The 23567-nt window shown below is 35.1% G+C and overlaps 1 protein-coding gene across 1 annotated transcript; it reads left to right on the top strand.

The window, feature by feature from the left end:
• The first annotated feature begins 16734 nt into the window (after window positions 1–16734).
• LOC104886749 (hypothetical protein) lies at window positions 16735–20137 on the top strand. The gene is made up of 3 exons (XM_010671236.4): window positions 16735–17818; window positions 18275–18575; window positions 19891–20137. Exons 1-3 carry the CDS (start codon window positions 16874–16876, stop codon window positions 20025–20027), a joined length of 1383 nt encoding a protein of 460 aa, XP_010669538.2. The 5' UTR covers window positions 16735–16873; the 3' UTR covers window positions 20028–20137.
• The last annotated feature ends 3430 nt before the right edge of the window (window positions 20138–23567 follow it).

Consider the following 23567-nt stretch of genomic DNA (forward strand, 5'->3'; position numbering starts at 1 on the left):
TGTGTGACCCTGTAGGTCCAATATAGTTTAGTAGTAAATATTAATCGTTTATTAATATTACAAGCCAAGATTGGCTCCTAGCAAAGCATCATGACTACCCAAACTATATGGGATATAATTAATAATTTATAACTTTTGAGTTATGCACTTGATCATAGGACATACTCCAACAATCTCCCACTTGTCCTAGAGCAAGTGGTGCTTTATAATCCCTTTGTCTCTTATTGTTATATCTGAACATAAGGTAAGAAAACTTGTCATCCTTATGAAGTCCAAAATATTTCTCAGTCTCCAAGTTCAACTGTCAAACGAATGATTGAATCACAATCCATTCGAGCACGGCCATGCATTTTACAGTCTAAACTCTCCGAGAGGCCCAAAACAACATTCCTATGTAATAGGAGGACAATTCTTTCTTATTTACCCTCTATCCTTCACACGACTCATTAGCAACATGAACATCGCCTTTATAGTCCTTTTACGGCCCGACGTTTGACAATGCCAAAGTGTACTAGTCATCAATGTAAGGAATCAGTGGTAAACTCAAGTCTGAGGAATCAACACGTTTATATACTTAAGAGAAACTTATGACATTCAGCTCCTAAAGATTTCTCTATGTGGGTCAAATCCAATGTGTATTCACCAATTCACATTAATATAATTGATTAGACTTCCAATGCCCCTATGATCCATGAAACATGATCATCAATCAATCTATAAACTAATCATTATAGGTCATTAATGTACCTACTTAATGACCTGATTAGGGATCAGGTAATCATTTATTTTAGTTCACTTAATAGGGTTCCATAGTTGAGTCATCGTACTCAACATCCTATTTAAAACAACTGATTACTTTGGACATTTGTTTTAATACTAAGCCAAATTTAAACAAACATATATTTATATAAAAATAAAAATAAACATAAACCTTTTATTTCAATAATGAAATGCGTTCAATATTAAAAAACTAATAGATCATTCTCCAATGTTCCTAATTCCCATAGCTGAAATATGAGTCTCATGTTTCTGCTGAGAAAGTGGCTTAGTAAGCGGATCTGCAACATTGCTATCCGTATGAACTTTACATATCCTAACATCTCCTCGATCAACTATTTCACGAATCAGATGAAATCTCCTGAGTACATGTTTGGATTTTTGGTGTGATCTTGGTTCTTTTGCTTGTGCTATAGCTCCAGTGTATCACAATAAACATCCAAAGCACTAGCAATACTCGGAACCACTCCTAGTTCAGAAATGAACTTCTTAATCCAGACAGCTTCTTTTGCTGCTTCTGATGCAGCAATATACTCAGCTTCAGTTGTAGAATCTGCTATGGTGCTCTGTTTGGAACTTTTCCAACTCACCGCTCCTCCATTTAAACAAAATATGAATCCCGACTGCGATCGAAATCATCCTTATCTGTTTGGAAACTAGCATCAGTATAACCTTTTATACTTAGCTTATCCTCTCCTCCATAAACTAAGAATTTTTCTTTAGTCCTGTTAAGGTACTTTAGAATATTCTTCACAGCAGTCCAATGGTCATCACCTGGATTTGCTTGGTATCTACTGGTCATGCTCAAAGCATAGGAAACATCTGGTCTAGTACATATCATGGCATACATGAGGATCCAATAGCTGACGCATATGGGATCTTGCTCATGCGGTCTTTCTCATCAGTTGTCGAAGGACACTGAGTCTTGCTCAGACTTATGCCATGAGACATGGGTAGAAAACCTCTTTTACAACCTTTCATATTGAACCTAGTCAGAACCTTATTAATATAAGTTTCTTGACTTAGTCCAATCATTCTTTTAGATCTATCTCTATAGATCTTAATGCCTAGTATGTATTGAGCCTCACCAAGATCTTTCATTGAGAAACACTTTCCAAGCCATATCTTTACAGACTCTAACATGGAAATGTCATTTCCAATCAGAAGTATGTCATCTACATACAAGACCAAGAAAACAATCTTACTCCCACTAACTTTCTTGTAAACACAAGATTCCTCTTCATTTTTAGAAAAGCAAAACCTTTGATTGACTCGTCAAATCGGAGGTTCCAACTCCTTGATGCTTGCTTTAATCCATAAATGGACTTTTGAAGCTTGCATACCTTCTTAGGTGCATTAGGATCAATAAAACCCTCTGGTTGTGTCATGTACACTTCTTCTTCCAAAAAACCATTTAGGAAAGCGGTTTTAACATCCATTTGCCATATTTCATAGTCATAATATGAGGCAATTGCTAGAAGTATCCGAATAGATTTCAGCATAGCTACTGGTGAAAAGGTTTCATCATAGTCTATACCATGAATTTGTTTGAAACCTTGTGCCACCAGCCTAGCTTTATGGATATTACATTTCCATCCATGTCAGTTTTCAACTTGAAAACCCATTTGCATCCAATAGGTTTAACCCATCGGGCAAATCAACCAAGTTCCAAACTTGATTTTCATACATGGAATCCATTTCGGATTTCATGGCTTTTGACCATAAGTCGGAATCTGAACTAGCCATAGCTGCTTTGTAGGTAGTAGGCTCATTGTTTTCTAAAAGCAATATTTCTTTATTATCAGACATGAGAAATCCATATCTCTCAGGTGCTGAAATTTTCCTAGTAGACCTACGAGGGGCGGGTGCCACAGAGGTAGATTCCTCAACAGGTTTGTGGAGTCTTATCAGTTTCCACAATAACTTGTGGATGCTCCTGATATTGTGGCTCATTTTCAGCTCGAATTTCCTCGAGGTGAATATTTCTCCCACTTGAATTTCTAGAAAGATGTTCTCTTTCGAGAAAGACACCAGTTCGAGCCACAAACACTTTGTTCTCAGTTTTATTATAGAAGTAATACCCCTTTGTTTCCTTTGGATAACCCACAAAGTAACATTTGTCAGATTTAGGTGCAAGTTTGTCAGATTGTAAACGTTTTACATAAACTTCGCATCCCCAAATTTTAAGAAAAGACATAGTTGGATTTTTCCAGCCCATAACTCATATGGAGTCTTTTCAACAGCTTTGGTTGGAGTTCTGTTTAAGATTAGTGCGGCAGTTTCCAAGGCATGACCCCAGATGATATCGGAAGATCGGCCTGACTCATCATTGATCGAACCATATCTAATAGAGTTCGATTTCTCCTTTCGGACACACCATTCCATTGTGGTGTTCCTGGAGGAGTTAGTTGGGAAAGAATTCCACAACTTTTGAGATGGTCATCAAACTCTTGGCTTAAATACTCACCACCTCGATCAGATCTAAGGGCTTTTATTGTCTTGCCAAGCTGATTTTGTACTTCCATTTGAAATTCTTTAAACCTTTCAAAAGCTTCAGATTTATGCCTCATAAGGTAGATATACCCATATCTACTGAAGTCATCTGTGAATGTTATGAAGTACTGATAATTGCCTCTAGCATTTGTACTCATTGGTCCACAAACATCAGAATGTATGAGACCTAATAAGTCATTTGCTCTTTCACTTACACCAGTGAATGGAGCTTTTGTCATTTTTCCAAGTAAGCAAGATTCGCATGTATCATATGATTCGAAATCAAATGATTCCAAAAGTCCTTCCTTTTGAAGTTTTTGGATACGTCTCTCATTTATGTGGCCAAGACGACAATGCCAAAGGTAAGTTTTATTTGAATCATTTGATTTGGCCTTTTTAGTATCAATGTTATAAACTTGTTTTTCTAAATCTAGTAAATAGAGCCCATTAAATAAGTGAGCACTACCATAAAACATTCCATCCTTTTGAAAAGAAAGACATTTATTCTTAATCTCAAAAGTAAACCCTTCTGTATCCAAACAAGAAACAGAAACAATGTTTTTAGAAATGGCTGGAACAAAATAACAATTATTCAAATCCAAAACAAGCCCAGAGGGCATTATTAATCTAAAAGTGCATACGGCTAAAGCTGCAACCTTTGCTCCGTTGCCAACACGTAGGTCCACTTCCCCTCGAGCCAAGCTCCTACTTTTCTTTAGTCCCTGCACATTTGTACAAATGTGAGATCCACATCCGGTATCAAATACCCAAGAATTAGAAATAGTGAGATTTACTTCAATAACATGTATACCTGAGGTAGAAGAATCTTGCCATTCTTCTTGTCCTCTAGATACTTAGGACAATTCCTCTTCCAATGACCTGGTTTGTGACAATGAAAGCATTCTTGGTCTGGAGTAGCTCCAGCCATAGTTTTGACAACTTGTTTGCCCTTACCCTTACTTTGTGGGTATTGCTTTTTATTGCCTTTCTTCTTGAAAATCCCTTTCTTTTTCTGAACCATAAGAATATTATCTTAGGTGCAACCTTGATACTTGGTTCAGCAGTCTTGAGCATTCCTAGAAGCTCATTATAGTCTTCTCCAACTCATTCATGTTAAAGTTTAACACGAATTGGTCATACCCCTTATGAAGGGAGTGGAGAGTGATGTCAATTGGTAGCTCATCACCTAAAGTGACACCTAATCGTTCCAGATTCTCAAAATAACCCATCATTTTGAGAACGTGTGGACCACAGGTTCACTTTCTTTGAGACTGCTCTCAAGGATAGCCTTAACCGTTTCATACGCTCAATTCTTGCTGTTTTTGAAACATAGCTCTAAGTGATGAATGATGTCAAAAGCCTCCATATTTTCAAATTGTTTTTGCAATTCAGAATTCATGGATGCTAACATCAAACATGTGACATCAAGATCTAGCTACTGCCGTATCATATGCTTTTCGAGTCTCAGCAGATGCTCGAAGGGTAGGTTCAGCAGGGAGAGGGTTTTCAAGAACATCCAGTTTCATTTCAGACTTAAGAACTATTCTCAAGATGCGATACCAATCCAGAAAATTGTTGCCATTAAGTTTTTCTTTTTCGAGAATAGAGCGAATACCATTAGATGACATAGCGGAGTTTGAATTAGGAGTAACCATCTACAAATGAAAAAGTAAAGTCTTAGGTTTATGATTATAAACAATAACTTCAAATTTTAACCAAGTTAAAACAAGTTAAAGGCTTTTAGTCTAAAAAACGTCCTCAATTAGGCTAAAAGATTCCAAGACCCCAACTCATTTAATCCTAAGCCAGCTTTGGCCGGTCACCTAAGAGATAAATGATTTAGGTAAATAACACTTTATTAGTTATACTCCTATAACTCTTGGTTAATGGGAAATATCGCATGGAAAAACCCATTCCTATACCCCAAAGCCCAAGTCCTAATTGGATACTTTGTTGAATAAAACCTTACATACTTGTAAATTTCTTAAATATACTCTAAAATTCTAAGATAAAAAATAATATCTTGCTTTGGCAAGCCTATTACCAATGATCAAAGACATGAATAGAGGTGTATAAGGGTGGGTATCTAATTTATTCAAAATTAAAAGGAGGACTAAAGTTACTATGTCGGTTCTAAATTTAGTGAACTAATAGAAATTAGAACAAGAGCATAATAACAAAATAAAAGCAATAATTAAATGCATAATTTAAAATGATCCTAGTATGGCCCCTACATCTTAATCTAAACTTGAAGATGCTTCCTTGTATCCACCTTTTGATCTCCATCAAAGCATGATTCTCGAATCATCATACAAGTTATTTGAAATTTAAATAAAATTACAAAAATACAAAACGGCTCACAGTCCGTATTTAAGATACAAAAATACATAAACGGTACGCAGACCGTATTTTCTATCCTAATTTGGGCCATACTAGTCATCTAACATTCAAGCATAAAATTATTCATTCATTCACTTACTTAGAGTAAGTGACCCAGTTTATATTAGACGATTCTAATAAAAAAAATTAGTTAAACTAATCAACAATTTTAATTAGTTCAAAACTAACAAAATATTTAATAGTGTTAGAAATTATACTTGGACTTTATATTATCATGATAATAAAATTGCAACTTTGTCCAAAAACTTTGAGAGTTAAATATTAAACTAATAAACTCCCACTAAGAAATGGATCACCTAACTATTAGGTTCAAAATTTGGATTGAAGAAACTGAGATTAAACATATTTTAAGCCTAAAAACTAAGTGTAAGTAATGATGTCCACACAAGCAAAACAAGCCGAAAATATTTTTTTTTTTTTTAATAAAAAAAAAAACATTCTGCCAAAGATTGTAAAAGTTTTACATATTCTGATCATGTAAACGTTTTACATGTACTGATCATGAAAACATTTTACATATCCTAATCAAGAGATGAGGACTTACACATTCTGCCAAAGATTGTAAACATTCTGCCAAAGACTTTTTTTTTATTATTATTATTTATTTATTTTTTTTAAAAAAAATTTAAAATCCCATTGTCAATAATTAAAATGTGTAATTTTAATTTGAAAAATTAAACAAATTAGACACCCTTGCCTACAAATTTGCATAATTTAAGAAATAAAATATACAAACCTAAAAAAATTGAGTAAGGGATTTCAACCTTTTCTTTTTATTATTGTTAAAATAAATTAAATTTAATAATCATATTATTCAAACAAAAACTTAAAGGACTTATAATCGGAAAAAAAAAATTGTATGAACTATTCATAATAAATTGAAAAGCGAATATTAAATATCATATATTAATATTATTCGAATTTCAATAAAAAAAAAACAAAATAATACGTTGCAATTTCACAAGTCCAAATTTAATACTAACAAGATTAAATAATATGCATCTCAAAGATCAAAATAGCATAAATAGGGAGGCGACTGATACCACTAATAGGATTTACGATGCGGAAATACAAACAATTTGTACAAAACCTATTCCCAAGAACACCTAAAATACTATAATGAATCTACAGGAGGGAGTTAAGTTATTATACCTTTGAAAAGTGCCTCGTTGATGTTTAAGAACGTCAATTGAAGTTCCTCTACAATGGTCCACCACCACAAGTTGACTATACCTAGGTTTACTAGAACCCAAAAACAAACCCTTATGTTTTATATGAACTTTTCTATCTTGTGAGAAACCTTTTGCTCACATACCAAAACTCACGACAACTTTGTAATAATATGAATGATATAGTCAAACTAATCTGCCTATTTATTGTGCTTTGTATGCATATATATATGGAAGGACTTGATTTCCTTTCAATTGAGAGGATATCAATCCATTATTTGATTGACTTTCTCAATCAATTAATATTGATATCAATCAATTATCCTATGATTGATATTGATCCAAATATAACAAGATATTACTCATAACTTATTATGGACAAAAGAACATATTGGTATTATTGTATAATATTAATCTTAAAAAGACTAACTAATCAACAATGTAGTTTATGTGTGACCCTGTAGGTCCAATATAGTTTAGTAGTAAATATTAATCGTTTATTAATATTACAAGCCAAGATTGGCTCCTAGCAAAGCATCATGACTACCCAAACTATATGGGATATAATTAATAATTTATAACTTTTGAGTTATGCACTTGATCATAGGACATACTCCAACAGTTTTTACATCCATTTGGTGAATTACTAGACCATGAATCGCAGCTAATGCTATCAATAGTCTAATAGTAGCTATTCTAGCTACTGGAGCATAAGTATCAAAGTAATCGATACCATATCTTTGCCTAAAACCTTGGACCACTAACCGGGCCTTATGTTTTAGTATGGTTCCATCGATTTTTTTTTCCTTACAAAAATCCATTTACAACCTAGGGGTTTGCAACCGGGAGGTAAATTAGCTAAAATCCAAGTGTGATTACCCATTATAGAATCCATTTCATCATTCACTGCCTCTTTCCAGAAAGCAGAATCATGAGACTTCATAGCCTCATCAAAGGACCTAGGATCCTCCTCCATATTGTAACAATATGAAATTTGAGTCGAAATTGACTCCCTTGACCCTTCAACTAAATATAGTTGAAAATCCGGTCCAAAAGATTTCTCTTTTCTAATTCGTTTACTTTTCCTAATTTCCGGTGTTGTAGTATCATGATCATTTGAAATGTCATCTACAACATTGGAACTAGTACTAGGTATCATGTCCTTTGGTCTTGGAATCGATGAGAATCTAGTCTCATCAAATATTGCATCCCTTGACTCTATCACGGAGTGAATAGAGACAAAGTCATTGGGCTCAATGACATAAAACCTATAGGCTTTGCTATGTACCGCATAGCCTATAAAAATGCAATCAATTCCTTTTTCACCTAAAGTTTTCCTTTTAGGTTCCGTCAATTTGACAATTGCCCTACAACCCCATACCTTAAGGTAATTGAGATTAGGCTTTTTATTACACCAAAGTTCATAAGGGGTAGTCTTATTCCTTTTATTAGGAACTCGATTTAAAATGTAACATGCAGTTAAAATTGCATCACCCCAAAAACCGTCATTAAGACCCGAATTAGAAAGCATAGTGTTAACCATTTCTTTTAGGACCCTATTTTTCCTTTCCGCTATACCATTACTTTGAGGTGAGTATGGGGCGGTTGTTTCATGAATTACACCAATGGAACTAAAATAACTTGGATTATAATATTCACCACCCCTATCCGTTCGAAGTCTTTTAATCTTTTGATTAAGTTGGAGTTCCACTTCGATTTTAAAGGTCTTAAACTTTTCTAGTGCTTCATCTTTAGTAAATAATAAATATATGTAACAAAACCTTGAAAAATCATCAATAAAAGTTACAATATATTTTTTATTTCCTAAAGAAGGTGAACTATGAAAGTCACACAAGTCACTATGCACCAATTCAAGCAATACCGTTTGTCTAGTCACACTAGGATAAGGATTTTTTGTAATTTTATTTAGCACCAAGTGTGACACTTCTCTAACTTTAAATCGAAAGGAGGTATCAACCCCATTTTAGACATGTCATATAATCTACGATAATTCACATGACATAAACGATTGTGCCATAGAGAAGAAACATCAAGCATGTAAATAGAACTAGTACCAATTTTATTATCAATACTAAATTTAAACATTCCATTACAAAAGAAACCTTGTCCAACAAAAATACCACCCTTGGAAAGTACAAATTTATCCGACTCAAAAACAACTTTAAAACCATACTTATTCAAGAGACCTCCTGACACAAGATTCTTCCTAACTTCCGGTACATACACAACATCCCGGAGAGTTAAAGTCTTTCCCGAGGTTAACAACAATTCTACTTGGCCTATTCCTCTAGCCTTTACCGTAGAATCATTCCCCATATACAAGATTGGACCATCATCCAAATCTTTCAAAGACTTGAAGAAATCCTTGTTATTGCACACATGTCTAGAGGCTCCCGAATCTATCCACCAAGAATCATCAACCTGCACACACATAATTTCAGAAATCATAGCAACAAAATGCATTTCTTCAATTACATTAACATGTGCATTGTTACCTTGGTTTTGAACAACACTAGGTTGTGTGTTCTTTGTCTTCTTCTTGTTGTTAGAAGGACAATCCCTCTTAAGATGAGGACCATTGCATATCCAACAAGAGAGGGTCTTCCTCTTCTTGTTTGCAACATTGTTTTTGTTATGGTTGTTGTTGTTGTTGTTGTTGGATTTCTTGGTCTTACTAGACCCACCAACCTCTACCAAATTAACGGTAGATTTAGGAATACTAGGAGTAGTATCCTTAACCCCATCTTGAGCCCGGATCCCCTCTTCAATACGAAGATGAGTTCCTAATTGCTCCATGGACATGTCTTCCTTTTTATGTTTTAAAAGATGTTTTGTATCTTTCCAAGAATTTGGTAATTTGTCAATGATTGAGGCAACCGCAATTGCCTCATCCATCACCATACCATGTGATCTTATTTGGTTCAAAATATGATGAACCTCATGGAATTGCTCCATAATAGGCCGATCATTAGTCATTTTAAAAGAATTAAAATTACTAACAAGGAATTTCTTACTTGAAGCATCTTCCGAAATGTACTTGGCCTCAAGAGCGTCCCAAAGTTCCTTTGCACTCTCCACATTTTGGTAGAGATCAAACAACGGGTCGGTGAGAGAGTTGAGAATATGACCACGACAAATGTAGTCATCATTCTCCCACTTGATCCTCTTCCTAGTAGTCTCAAGAGGCTCTTCCTCTCCATCTTCCGGGAGTGGTGGCATAGGAGTTGATAACACATACACCACATTCAAGGCGGTCAACAAGAAGTGCATCTTCTTTTGCCACCTCCGATAGCCCACCCCCTCAAACTTATCCAACTTTTGGAAGTTCATAGTCATGTCCTTGAGTGATTGAGCCATATCCGAAAGAAAGAAAATTAAACTAATAGATTGTTAGGTGTGATCAATGAGAGAACCGGATATCCACTCCAAGGCACGGAAACTACGCTTTCCTATTAGTTTAATTTCGCCCCTCTAGGATCACCGGGTTAACACGAAATAACTAATGAGATACAATGGAGAGAAACAATCCACTTAGATGATCTTCTAAGTGAATCAACAAGAACTTGTGTTTTGTGTTTGTGAAGAACACTCAAGAGAAGATTGCAAGGTTTCTCTTAAGCAAAGCAAGAAGTTTTGAGAGTATAGAAAATCTGATATTTTTCTTCTAACCCTCACTCATAGGAATCCCAAGGTTTATATAGGAAGAATAAACCTTTCATTGACTAGGGAGGTTAATCACATAACCCCCATCTTAATCACATTGACTAGAGAGGTTAATCACATAACCCCCATTTAATCACTCATCAAAGGTCTTTAATCTACTGATTAAAGGACCTTAAAAGTCATTAAAATGATCAACAAAGCATCACAACGGATATAAAACCGTCGAGGCAACTTTTCGCATTCCAAGGCAGAAGACACGTCGCGACTCGCGAAGAAGCTCGCGAGTCGCGAGGCGCTGGTCGCGACCCGCGACGCCTGTCGCGACTCGCGACGGGCCACTGGTCGCGACTCGCGACGGTTGTCGCGACTCGCGGCCAGTCTTCTGTCTCCCTTGGTTTATCAATGCGTTTTGCCACTTGATGCACTCTAGCCTTTTGCATACTAGACCTCCTCCTCTTCTAGTACATTCCCATATGAGTCCCAAACCCATTACCCTATAAATGTTCCAACATAGAGTCATATAGAAGATGCAAAAGTAAAAGGTTCATAGTTAAAGTCATGTTCATGTGTGCACTAGCAAGACCAATAATATCAATCAATGGAGATGTCCTATTTGATGGGAAGATAGACATTTTTCCTATTTATAAAAGAATTGGCGGCCAAAAGATGGAGTGTAACGGAGATGCATGTGTGGTGGAAACCAAACCATTACTTAACATCACAAAAGAGGTAATATGAGAGAAATTAATCAAACATATACTGCCAGCGAAATTAGAGAAAAATTGCCAGAATTAGGATGCAAGCAAATATGTATTGTCCAAGACCATGCAAGACCACACATATCAGTAGATGATTGTCCTGAATTCATGGTAGAGCAACAAAAGGGGGATTTGACATCAGATTAATCAATCAACCACCACAATCTCCTGATATGAATGTAATTGATCTTGGGTTTTATAATGCTATTCAAACACTCGGTAAGATTGCAGCAAGGAGTGTTAAGCTGTTAGTGAAGGCAGTCTAGAGAGCATATGACAATTATGATCCAAATCTTTGCAATCGCATTTGGTTGACTTTACAACAATGCATGAAAGAGACTCTAATTGTGAGAGGGAACAACAACTACCACAATCCTCATATGGGTAATCAGTCACTAGAAAGGAGAGGGGAGTTACCAACAATAATTACACTCACTCCATAATTAGTGCAAGAAAGTAAAAAGTGGCAGAAGAAGATCATTTACAGGAAACACAGGAGGAAGCAAACCATGCAACAAGTGGGGAATCAGACTCAGACGATGGCATAGGCGTCATATGAAGCATAAAAAATCAGGAAGCTTTTTGTGAATTAAAGTGAAGAACCAAACTTTTGTAAGTAACAACAACCACATATAGGTTAAACTTTTTGTAAATGCACATGAATACATTTTGTATGTTACTTTGCATTTATATAAACATTATATAACAGTTTAAGGTAATTTACTTACACTTATTAGAAATTTACATAGCTTTGTTATTACCTGGTCATGTTAAACTACAAAAAGATAACCAAAAAAATGAATGACAAAAAGAGAAAATCACATTGAATATACAACAACCAATATTACAAATAAAATCAAATTTCTAATTTTATCACTCATACTTAAGGATTATCACAAGTTATCACAAATGGTGTCAAGTTATCACATGCATTCAAATAAGTTCGATCCTCTCAGTGAGTTCCCACTCATCCATTTTACTTATCACGTGCATTTAAACAAGTTCAAATATTGAGAACGATAACATAATTAGCTAGTGGCAATTAGAGGTGATAGGTGTCAAGTTGCCTACTATCCAAGAAAACAATCAAAAGACCTCATTCATCATTGTGGATTAGAATAATCCTCTCATGTACAAATTTTTCAAATATTCATATATAAACATTGGACAAGCTACGTGAGACAATATATAGCACTCAAATGCCTCATCAGTTTGTTACACTCAATCCTGATCAATGAGAATCGAATGACTGCATAATGAAGTGTAATTATTGGATGTTTAATATATCTCATGTCATCATTGAGGTCTACACCAACGCACACATAACAAACAACAGCAAACAGAACATATCATGAGGCATAATTTACAGCAACCAAAGATCAATAACATCGACAAAAATAACATATCAGGAGGCATGATTACAACAACCAAATATGAGTGACAGCAACAAAAACAACATATCATGAGGCATAGTTTACAACAATTAAACATCAATAGCAGAGGCAAGGTTTACATAAACCAAAGAGCAACAACTAACGACCACCAACATCAATCACAGCAACCAAAGATTTCAAGTGTAAGCAACAAAATAACATATCATGAAGTATTATTTACATCAACCAAACATCAATAACAGAGGCATGATTTACATAAACCAAAAGGCAACAACTAACCACAGCAAAGAGCAACAACTAACTACCACCAACATCAATGGCATCAACTAAAGATTCTAAGTACAAACAACAAAAATAACATATCATGAGGCATGATTTACATCAACCAAACATCAATAATAGAGGCATGATTTACATCAACCAAAGAGCAACAACTAACCACCACCAACACCGAGCAACAACTAACCACCATTAACATGAATCACATCAACCAAAGAGCAACAACTAACCACCAACCTCAAGCAACATGAATCACAACCATCTCAACATGGTTTATAGTAACAACTAACAGCCACCAACATGAATAACATCAACAAGAACATGAATAGCATCAACAAGATCATGATTTACAACAACATCAGGTAAAAATAGTAATTAAATGAGACAAACCCTAATCAAATGTAGCAACAACCACCAACATCAATCACAGTAACCAAAGAGCAACATGAAACCACTAACCTCAACCAACATGAATCACGGCAACCACTAACCTCAACCAACATGAATCACAACAATCTCAACACGATTTATAGTAACAACTAACAACCACCAACATGAATAACATCAACAAAACATGAATAACATCAAAGAACATGATTTACAACAAGAACTGGTAAAAATAGTAACGAAATGAAGCAATCCCTAATCAAATGTAGCAACAACCACCAACATCAATCACAGCAACCAAAGAGCACATGAGACTACTAACCTCAACCATGAATACATAACCCTAAACATGAACAAAATCAACTAAAATCATAAGCCTAAACCTGCGACCTAAAACGCAAATAAATTCATGCTTCCAAAAACAAACCCACCGGTAAAACATCAATTAAAAATTGAAAACATAAGATAAAGTTAAGTGTACCCATCTTCGCAACAAAAGCAAGGGAACTTTCAAAGACAATTTATTGACGGCTTTTATACCAGTAAAGGTAAGATCGCTATGAATCGAAACCTTCAAGTGGGAATCACAAAGTTGTTGCATTTTTGTTGCGTTTCTGGACCACAAATCACCAGATATGGTGATTTTTTTAAGGAGCACAGCAAGACCAACAAAAATTCCTAATGTCGAGCTTCTTTTTTGCAACCCTCACCTTTTCTTTCATAATAAAACTCATCAAGCATCCCAAAAAGATGCTTCTTTGAGTTTGGCGTCAATTCATCTATGGAAAAACCCAGTATAACAGGGGGCTAAAACTAAAACGAACCAAAAAAACACGAAATTTCGTTTCAAAATAATTGCAAGAACTCAAAGATTAAAAATCTCATTTTTTGGAGAGATTTGAAGTGTCAAACCTTAGATCTGAGGATTTGAGTAAGAACAAGAGAGAGAAAAGTGAGAGTCAAAGAGTAAGAGTATGGTCAGAGGGGGAGAGAGAAAAAAGAGGTATAAGAGTGATTAGGGTTTTGGAGGGAATAGTTATCTCGGGGGTTGGGTGAGTTAAGGGGGAGTTGGGTCATAAATGGGGTTAGGGGGATTGGGTATTAAATGGGCTTAATTAAGTGAGTGAGTAAAACATGAGTGGTCCATTTTACTATATGTAGTAATTTATGTAAATGTAACAACTAAAAAGAGACATTACTAAATGGTAAGATGTAACAATTAAAACAAGACGGATAGAGTATTTATAGGTGATTCTAACTTTTTACAAAAATAGTCCCAATTATAGGTGAACGCCTATAATTGAGACAAGAATTCAAGCATTTCTATATGGAAAAGAGTACAGGTTTCCTTTTTTTCAGGTTTTTGGGATTAAAGGAAAAATAGGAGTGGAGTTAGAGAGAGAATAGCAGAGGACATATTTGGGAGTTCAAAATTTTTGGATATATGATCCACTTTAAGAAGATGGATTTGATTTGCTTAATTTTTAAGAAATGTTTGAATTTGAAATTATGTTTTGCCAACTGCTATGTGAGAGAAGAAGAAGAGAGAGCTTTAAATTTTGATGCTGGGGTCAGTGGGGTAGTTGTGGTGCGTGGAGGTGTTGGTGAGGAGAAAGAAAGAGAGGATGATAGTCATGGTGGGAAGAAGAGAGATCCATAACAAGGATCGTGCATAATGGTTTTACCTATTATAACAAGTTACTGATCTGTTGGGATAATTTTTGTAAAACATATTTAAAATTATTGAAAATAATAAAAATTGAGACTAAAAATGACAGAATATCCATAATTAAAATTATTGGTGTCAATTTTCTTATAAAATCTATAAAGATACTTTTAAAAAATAGGCTCTTATGAGTTGTAGATTTGTAGTGTCTTGTAGACTTCACTTTATAGAGTTCACAAACGAGTAAGAGATCATAAATGAGCTGATCTATCACTCATATTGACCTAGCTCATCTAGAAGAGTGGAAGATTTTTAACATTACAACTCTATAGCTTGTCCTTTTCGTGTATATATTGTGTGATACTATGTTATGTAGAAAAAAAAAAAAAAAAAGGCCAACAGTTCATGTAAGTCAATCCGAAACTGTATTCCATCCTAGAAAGCTGTCAAAATTAGGCTCCCTTCTTAAATATGATAATTGTGAAACATTGGTCTCAATTTACTGTTCGTGTAACTTAGTATATAATGAAAGATGCAGAATATACAATCAAAAAGATACTCCTATGCTATATTGCTATTCTTATTGTTTTACGATTTTGGGCTTATACATGTCGAACTTGAGTATTATTTTGGTGTCCTTCGTCAACTTCGCACCACGATTTGCTTAGAACATTTATCATATATCTGGATGCATCTATAGTTAATTTTTTGGATTTACTCGCTGTCCAATTGAAATATTTTCAAATGAGTAAATGAGCAAAAATTATATCCAAATGACGGGCGAAATGAATAAAAGTATTTTGTTGATCCCTTTCACTGTTGTTGAAAAAATGTTTCATTTCTCAATTTCATATGGCTCTTCTGGCGCTTAGAGAAGCAGGAGCCACAAATTCTGAATCTTGGTGTAATGCAAATATGCAACCAAATCTCCAACCACTTAATCTTTCATTATCATAAACTTTAGGTACATCAATTAGGAAAAAAGAAATTTCACATGTGAAGCCCCTCCAAGTTTCCCGTGGTGATGTTTGTCCCTCCTTCCTTTATGTTCTTATTTTCGTGTACAAATAATCCATTGGTCAACCCCCATTTGATCCCCATTATTAATATCAGACACCTATGCTCAATATTTTCTTCATTGTGAAGAATGTGTTCACTTTAATCTAGACTAGATTCTAGTTAGCTACAATGTTATCTTGTGAATTTAGTGAGGATATATTAGTAATTTTATTTTATGTGGATTCTTGTTGAACCCCATATATGTTGTGCACATGTGAGTTGATCCACATTGGAAACGAGGAAATAAAGTACCACAATATAAGTTAGAGGAGCTACTCCTGCTATTGTCAATTGATTTTAGTATGGAACCTCCTTCGAACTTGTATATATGTGACCAAACTATCCTCCTTTGTATTGAGTTGCCCATGCCCTATCAAACCTAGAACTCGTTTGGTTGAGCATTGGAATTTCCATTTCCTTGGAAACAAATTAAAGTTTAGTCGAGGAAAGGGCACTACCTTAGGTAGATGGTCTAACCCAGACTTCATATGTATCAATTCATAAACAAAAAATTAGTCAAGATTTGATGTTGTATTTCATTATTAACCTAGAGATTATGCTTTGACTTTTATTAAGATCAGAAAGTGACACTTTCCATCTTATGACATGAGAGAAGGCAAAGGTAAACATAGGACTTACAAGTATTCATCAATGTTTAAACGACTACCCACCTCTAGGTACGTAGGCATAGGCAAGTCTAGATTTTAACTAGTTGTTGTTGCATCAACTAGAAGGGATACACACCTATATAACTAACTTGAGTACTGTTGATCCTCTTATCTATACTCTCCCTAACTAAATACTAATATGAAGACCAATAATAGTGTTGTTTTTTCACTTCGAAATCAACCATCACATGATCACTCTTCCCATGAATTTGAAGGAGTATCAATTGATGAGCAATCTCACATCCCTTTACTCTTACAAAAGCCTTGTGCAAGATCCAAATCATCGATATACGATGAGCTTCGACACTTTCGAATAAGCCTCAAATGGTGTGCCCTTGATCACACAACTTCCCTAGGGAAAACTATATCATATCTCACCTTCTTTATCCTAGCCATAATCATCCCTATCATAACCTCAATCTCCATTAAAATCCCATCTTCTTCTCATTCTAAGAACCCCCTTTCATTCAACAAACTAGTCCAACTCCCTGAATCGAGCTTAGCCTTTATCGGATTCTTCACATTATGTCAATTTTTCAAAGAATACGGCCTTAGGAAGCTCTTGTTTCTTGATGGTCTTAATGATGATTCATTAGATGTTCAACTTGGTTATAAGTGTGAGCTAGATAAAGCTTTTAAGAACCTAGCTTACATTTTACTCCCCTCTTTTATTGTCGAATTTGCGCACAAAATTTTCTTCTTCTCAACCATTGTTGTGTCATTTCCTGTTGTTGGTGTAAGCATTGTACCAATGAATTCGATCATGTTTATATCGGGTATGATATCGTGGGTGTACAGAACAGGCGTGTTTTTGCTTGTTTGTGTTCTGTTTCAGTTAACCTGTGAGCTCCAAATACTTCGGCTCGAGGCCGTAAGGCATATGTTCGAGGGGTTTGGGTCTGAACCTAGTGCTTTCTTTAGGGAGCATCGAAGAATCAGGGATCAACTCTATGTTACTAGCCACAGGTTTCGGTTCTTCATTGCTGGGTGTCTTGTAACCATCACAGTTAGTCAATTGGGTGCTCTTTTGTTGGTTTTGGCCTCTAAATCTGACAAGAATTTCTTTAATTCTGGTGATATTGTGGTAAGTAAACTGAATCTCTACAAATATAATGGCTAGAACTGCTATATTATCATTGTGAATTTGTGATAGTGCATATAAGGGTTAAATTCTAGTAAATACACTCAAAATTACGTGAAAATTTACTGTAAAATGTTGGATGCATTATCTGCATGTTACAATGATAAAGTATTAAAAAAAAAAAGCTTTCAATATACTATTTTGAAATTGACTTTGTTACTTTTATGACAAGAAATCTTCCAACTATAAATGAAATTTAACATGAAATTAAAACCCAAGATAGGGCTAAAAAATTTGGGTCATAATTATGGGACTCACATGTAAACTAGAGTATTGAGATCTTAAGAAAAACCAACGTGCGTGAGTTGTCCAAACTCATGCAAATCTGCCTCACATTTTACTCCTTATTTAGACAATCACACATCTACTCACTTTATTTCTTGGTGCTTGAATTTGAAGGTATGTTCAGCAGTGCAATTGAGTGGATTCTTCTTATGTTTAACGGGGGCAGCAAGAATAACTCATAGAGCTCAACAAATTGTGTCAGTTGCTACAAGGTGGCACATGCATATGACTAGTTGCTGCGATGATGGACTAGATCATCGCAGCAAAGGTGAAACACCAGCAATAGATGCATCATCTCCAGCACCCGACTCTGCCGGCGACATGGCCGATGACAAAGATCAATCCTCATCGCCAGATGTTGCTGTGAAAATCTTGCAGCAGGAACCTCATGCCTTTCAAACTAGACAAGCTTTAGGTAAAGCTTCAAAGTTTTTGACTTCACTTAAAACATGCTTGTTATATCTTTCCATTGTTCACTTTGTGAAGGTATATGAGGTGATCCATGGGCCGGTCCAGGCAGACTGGATAATCAGTGGTGGATCTAGAAATTATATGCAACGGGGTTATTAATCATAAATACCTAAAACGGTAATATTAATGTAGGCCGGGATTTTTTTGTAGTGTTGAGTGGGGTCTCTTCCACTACTAATTAACACTTCTATCTACATTTATACAATAAAAAATAGGTTTTTTCTCCATATTATTTTTCGCCAAGCCCACTCCTACCAACATGCATCCGCCAGTGACAGGATTGGTGGATGATCATCTCCCAAACAATAATTAGGATAGTATTTAGGGGATGGTCTAGGTGAACCACACTACTCGTTAATTAATTACTTCCTCCGTTCTTTTTAATTGCAATGTTTCTTGTATTTGGAAGTTTCGTAGTAATTGCAACATTTCTTTACTTGATAATATTTTCTCTTTGTCTCTCTCTTATCACATGTGTCCCACTTTATTTCTATCTCTCTATTTTTCACATGGGTTTCTTAAAAAAGTGTCGTCAAAGTACGTTGCAATAACATTAGAACAGAGGAAGTAGTAATTAGTCGTGGATCCTTCCAAGATCGAGCCTTCACAAGTCATAAGGCATTTATGTTGTTTGGACTCGCGTATCCATGTTCGACAGAGGTACGTGTCCAAGTGTCCGACTCGGCTATTTTTGGAACATTTTTAATATTTTTGCCCATACTAAAGTGTCCAGAACTCCAGATGTCTTATCCATGTCCGAATGTCGAGGATCTAACATGAATACTTGAGATGAAAGGAAGAGTTTGAGTAATATCGCAAGTCACAATATTTTCTCGGACAATGTTCCTACATTGCGAAATTGAAATCCTGAGATAGTTTTGTGGGGCCTAAGTTTACCAATAAACTATACTTAGGGTCCGTTTGGTTGGAAATATTTTAGGTTTGGAAACGGATTGAGGTAACACACTCCCTTATTTTATGTTTGGTTGGGTTATCCATTTTTTTCACTCCCTTACTAGCCCAATTTTGATTCCCCCATCTTGAAACCCTCCTCACATCACATGAAACAAAAAGTAAGGGAGTCATTAGGCCAATGATTCAATTCCTACATCAAAACAAACAAGTGTCTAAAGTAACACATTCCATTTCCATTCCATCATTTCATCTCATTTCATTCCCTTTCCATTCCTTATTTTGAACCAAACGACCCCTTAGATGATAACATATTGATTGACGATATTTATTTCATTTGGTTGCAGTAACATACTTGCAGCACAACAATGGTGGAATTACAGTGTTCGGATTCGCGCTCGACCGTGGATTGCTTCAAACGTTATTCGCATTTGAGTTGTCACTGGTGTTGTGGATTTTGAGCAAGGTGATTGTACTATCTTGAACGATACAAACTATTCAGTGAGAAATTTCTCAAGTTTCTCCTCGTGTACGAAGACATTAGTCCAGCATTTTGTTCTTGTATATATAATATACTTCTATAGTTCCATGTAATTAATCTGTTTGTTGTGAGACACGTCCCTCCACACAATTGGTAGATGGTGGACTAGTGTCTACTATTAGAATGGTAGACACGGGTCAAAACGCAGTTCAAAAAACATAAAACGCATGAAACTAATGTATATCAGCGGTTCTCCAATGAAAATGTCAAACTAATGTATATCAACTGTACGTTCTCCAATGAACATCGATATAGACGATTCTCCTTTGTTAATATTTATATTTATGTTTCTTAGTTTGTTTATTGCAGATGTTTCTTTGTTCATCGTGTTTTCTTTGTTTGTTCATTAAGTTGAGTGGTTATTCATCAAATATTTCTTCTTACGTTGATCTTTTTTTCCTTGTTGTTCATTGCTGATTTAGATGTTCATTGAGTCTCGTGTGTTGTTATTTTGTTCTTTTGCTTAGTTTGTTCATTGAGGATGTTGTTTTGTTCATTGGGGAATGAGATGTTGTTTTGTTCATTGTGTTAAATGGTGCGCACCATTTATATGGTAAACTCGTGTCTACTCTCTAGTTTGCACACCTTCTAGTAAGGATTATTGAGGATGGACGCAAAATCACTTCGTAAGAGTTAAGAGTAAGACCGAGCATATTGATACTTACGATATACTACATTTGAAGTTCTGACATTTGTCGTCAACCTCGTGTATTGTGAAATATGTTCCTCCACCTTGTACATATAATATAACCTCCGTTTTTTAATGGGTTAATTGGCTAGAACATCATGAACTATGCTTCAAGTGCACTAAGCAGCACAACCTTTAATGGGTGTAGTGCGTAGCATGAACTTTAATACGAGGTGCAAACAATAACATAAATGTGACCGAGCGAGTACGGAGATTCCACCGTAATTATGGAATTTTCATTCTTTTATTATTTCTCCCTATAAACTTTCTCTTTTCCTTTTTTTCCTCTCTCTTCTTTTCTCTCAACGTCCTCTCTATTTCTCCTCCCTCACCCACCTGAAAACCTCCCCTCCCCCACCCTACCCACCAGAACTACCACTTTCCGTTTCCCACCCCGACACCAATCCCCTTCCTTTCCCCTTCCCAGCTCGAAGACCACCCCTACCCGACAAACCCAACTATAATTTTAGATGGTCGAAAGGTTAGATTCTGATATGACTAGTGTGGTGATGATGATGGTGAGGAAGAGTAAGTGGAAAGGGGTGAAAGGGTGGGGTTTTGTGGTGGGCGGGTAGATTTTTCTAGTGGATAAGAGTTGGGGAGGAGGGAGAAAGAGAATTTTTACAGAGGGTTTGTTGGGTATGGGTGGTTTCGACCTTTCGGGGGACTGGGGAATGAAATGGGGTTGGTGTCGAGGGTGGGAAAGGAAATTGGTTGGTGTTGGGGTGGGGAAAGAAAGTGGTAGTTTTTCGTGGATAGGGTGGGGGAAGGAAGGTTTTCCGGTGGGTGGGGAAGGAGGAATACAAAGGATTGAGAGGGATGAAGAAGATAGAGGGAAAAATAAAGGAAAAAAAGAAGAAGAGAGAGGCAACAAAAGGAAGATGAAAAGAAACTAATAAAATAATGAAGATTCTATAACTACGATGGAATCTCCGTGCTCCGGTCACATTTATGCTATTGGTTGCACCTCGTATTAAAGTTCGTGTTATGCACTATATCCGTCAAAGGTTGTGCTGCTCAATATACTTTATGCATAGTTCGTGCTACTCAATATACTTTATGCATAGTTCGTGCTACTCAATATACTCTATGCATAGTTCGTGTTGTTCTAGCCAATTAACCCTTTTTTATTGCATCATTTCATTTTTAGCACTATTTATCAACCAACTTTGTTTAGCTATCTTGTATTATTATATAAGAAAAAACATAGTTTAGTGGGATTTTGTTAGATGCTAGATATAAAAACTTTATAGTTTTTACTTTACACAATTAGAAATATTAACGTTTAAATAAGTGTCTTGACAATCGTGAATTCTCAAATGGGGTGCAATTAAGATAAAACAAACAAAGTATAATTGACCAAGTATATTTCTCAAATGTACCAATATCTACTCCTTTCGACTTATATATCTTCATCTTCTTCATTGTTTTTTTGTCGTATCTGATATACAATAACAAATAGAGAATCGAGATTGACTTAGTGGTTGTAATATCTTCATTTACTTCTACGACAGGGGGTTCGATTTTCAATCATTGCAAGAAAGATCTCCCTCTTTTTGTAATGGAATTCTCCTTACCATTTAGAAAGAAAGTATACAGTAACAAAAAGATATTTATGTTCCTATTTTGCATTACACATTAAATTTCATCTAACAAATTGCATAAGATGATGTTTTATTTTTATATATCATTAGTGAAATTTATGGTGAAGAAAATTGTGGACAAAAAAAAAGTTATTTATCATTACTCAAACATCAGTTTTAGGAAAATTAAGATGGAGATGGAGGGGTGATTTATAATGCTAGTTAAGGTAAATCTCTATTACATAAGGGAAGGGGGGAGCAACGGTGTCCTCTTTTGAACTGATTATTTTACCCCCCCCCCCCCTTCCTTTCTAAATTACAAAAGGAATCTCAATACCAACATGGGGGGTCAAACAAAGCCACCGAAAATTAATTTTCAACAATCACTCAGAAATCACTTATATGAGGAAACTTTACAAATCACTCATAGACTTGAGAAAATCATGTTGCAAAGATCACGCAAATCACTCAAATGATCAGGAAATTTTTACAAAAACTAAAAATTAACTTACAAACTAAAACTAATATACTAGGACGTCAATACATACCAAAACATTCACAAAATTCACTTACAAATCATTGTTCTCAATAACCATTCACAATTACATACTCATTAAAATTACCTATAAACACAAATCTGAGAAAAACATAAGATTTTGACAGTGATATCACACATTCGTCCATCAGCGATTTGCGAACTTTCAAACAGGTACATAATTCTTTTAATCTTCAAAGTTATTTCACATTAGTCGACTGTTATGTAGTTGAAAAAATGGAGATATAACAATTAGTTGAAGAGGGCTTTTATATAATTAGACTTAAATTTGATTCATTTTCATATAAAATTAGAAAATAAGATGTGTATGAAATTTGATTCATTTATGACACTGATGAAAAAGTTACAAATTTAGTTCTTTTTTCTAAAACTTCCAATATAAAATTTTTGCCCAAAACTTTTGCAAAATATCCATGTTCAAAATAAATTTTGAAAAACAAACAATATCAAACCTTTTTGCGAACAACTTTTGCAAAATTAAAATCCATTTTCAGAAAAAAAAAATTACATTAATTTGCGAAAACCAATTCATGCGAAATCATATTGTGTATGAAAATTCTAAAATTTCATTTCAAATATAATTGAAATTCAAAGTGTTAAAATTTATAAAAGGAGAAAAAAATTAAAATGCCATATCATGTGAAATCAGATTGTGT

Source organism: Beta vulgaris, chromosome 2, assembly GCF_026745355.1.
Source record: "Beta vulgaris subsp. vulgaris cultivar EL10 chromosome 2, EL10.2, whole genome shotgun sequence".
Classification (NCBI taxonomy): Eukaryota; Viridiplantae; Streptophyta; class Magnoliopsida; order Caryophyllales; family Amaranthaceae; genus Beta; species Beta vulgaris.

Coding starts and splice junctions, on each gene's coding strand:
- LOC104886749 (XM_010671236.4), top strand. CDS start 16,874: ATGAAGACCAATAATAGTGTTGTTTTTTCACTTCGAAATCAACCATCA. Junction 17,819..18,274: donor TTAATTCTGGTGATATTGTG/GTAAGTAAACTG, acceptor TTGAATTTGAAG/GTATGTTCAGCAGTGCAATT. Junction 18,576..19,890: donor TCAAACTAGACAAGCTTTAG/GTAAAGCTTCAA, acceptor ATTTGGTTGCAG/TAACATACTTGCAGCACAAC.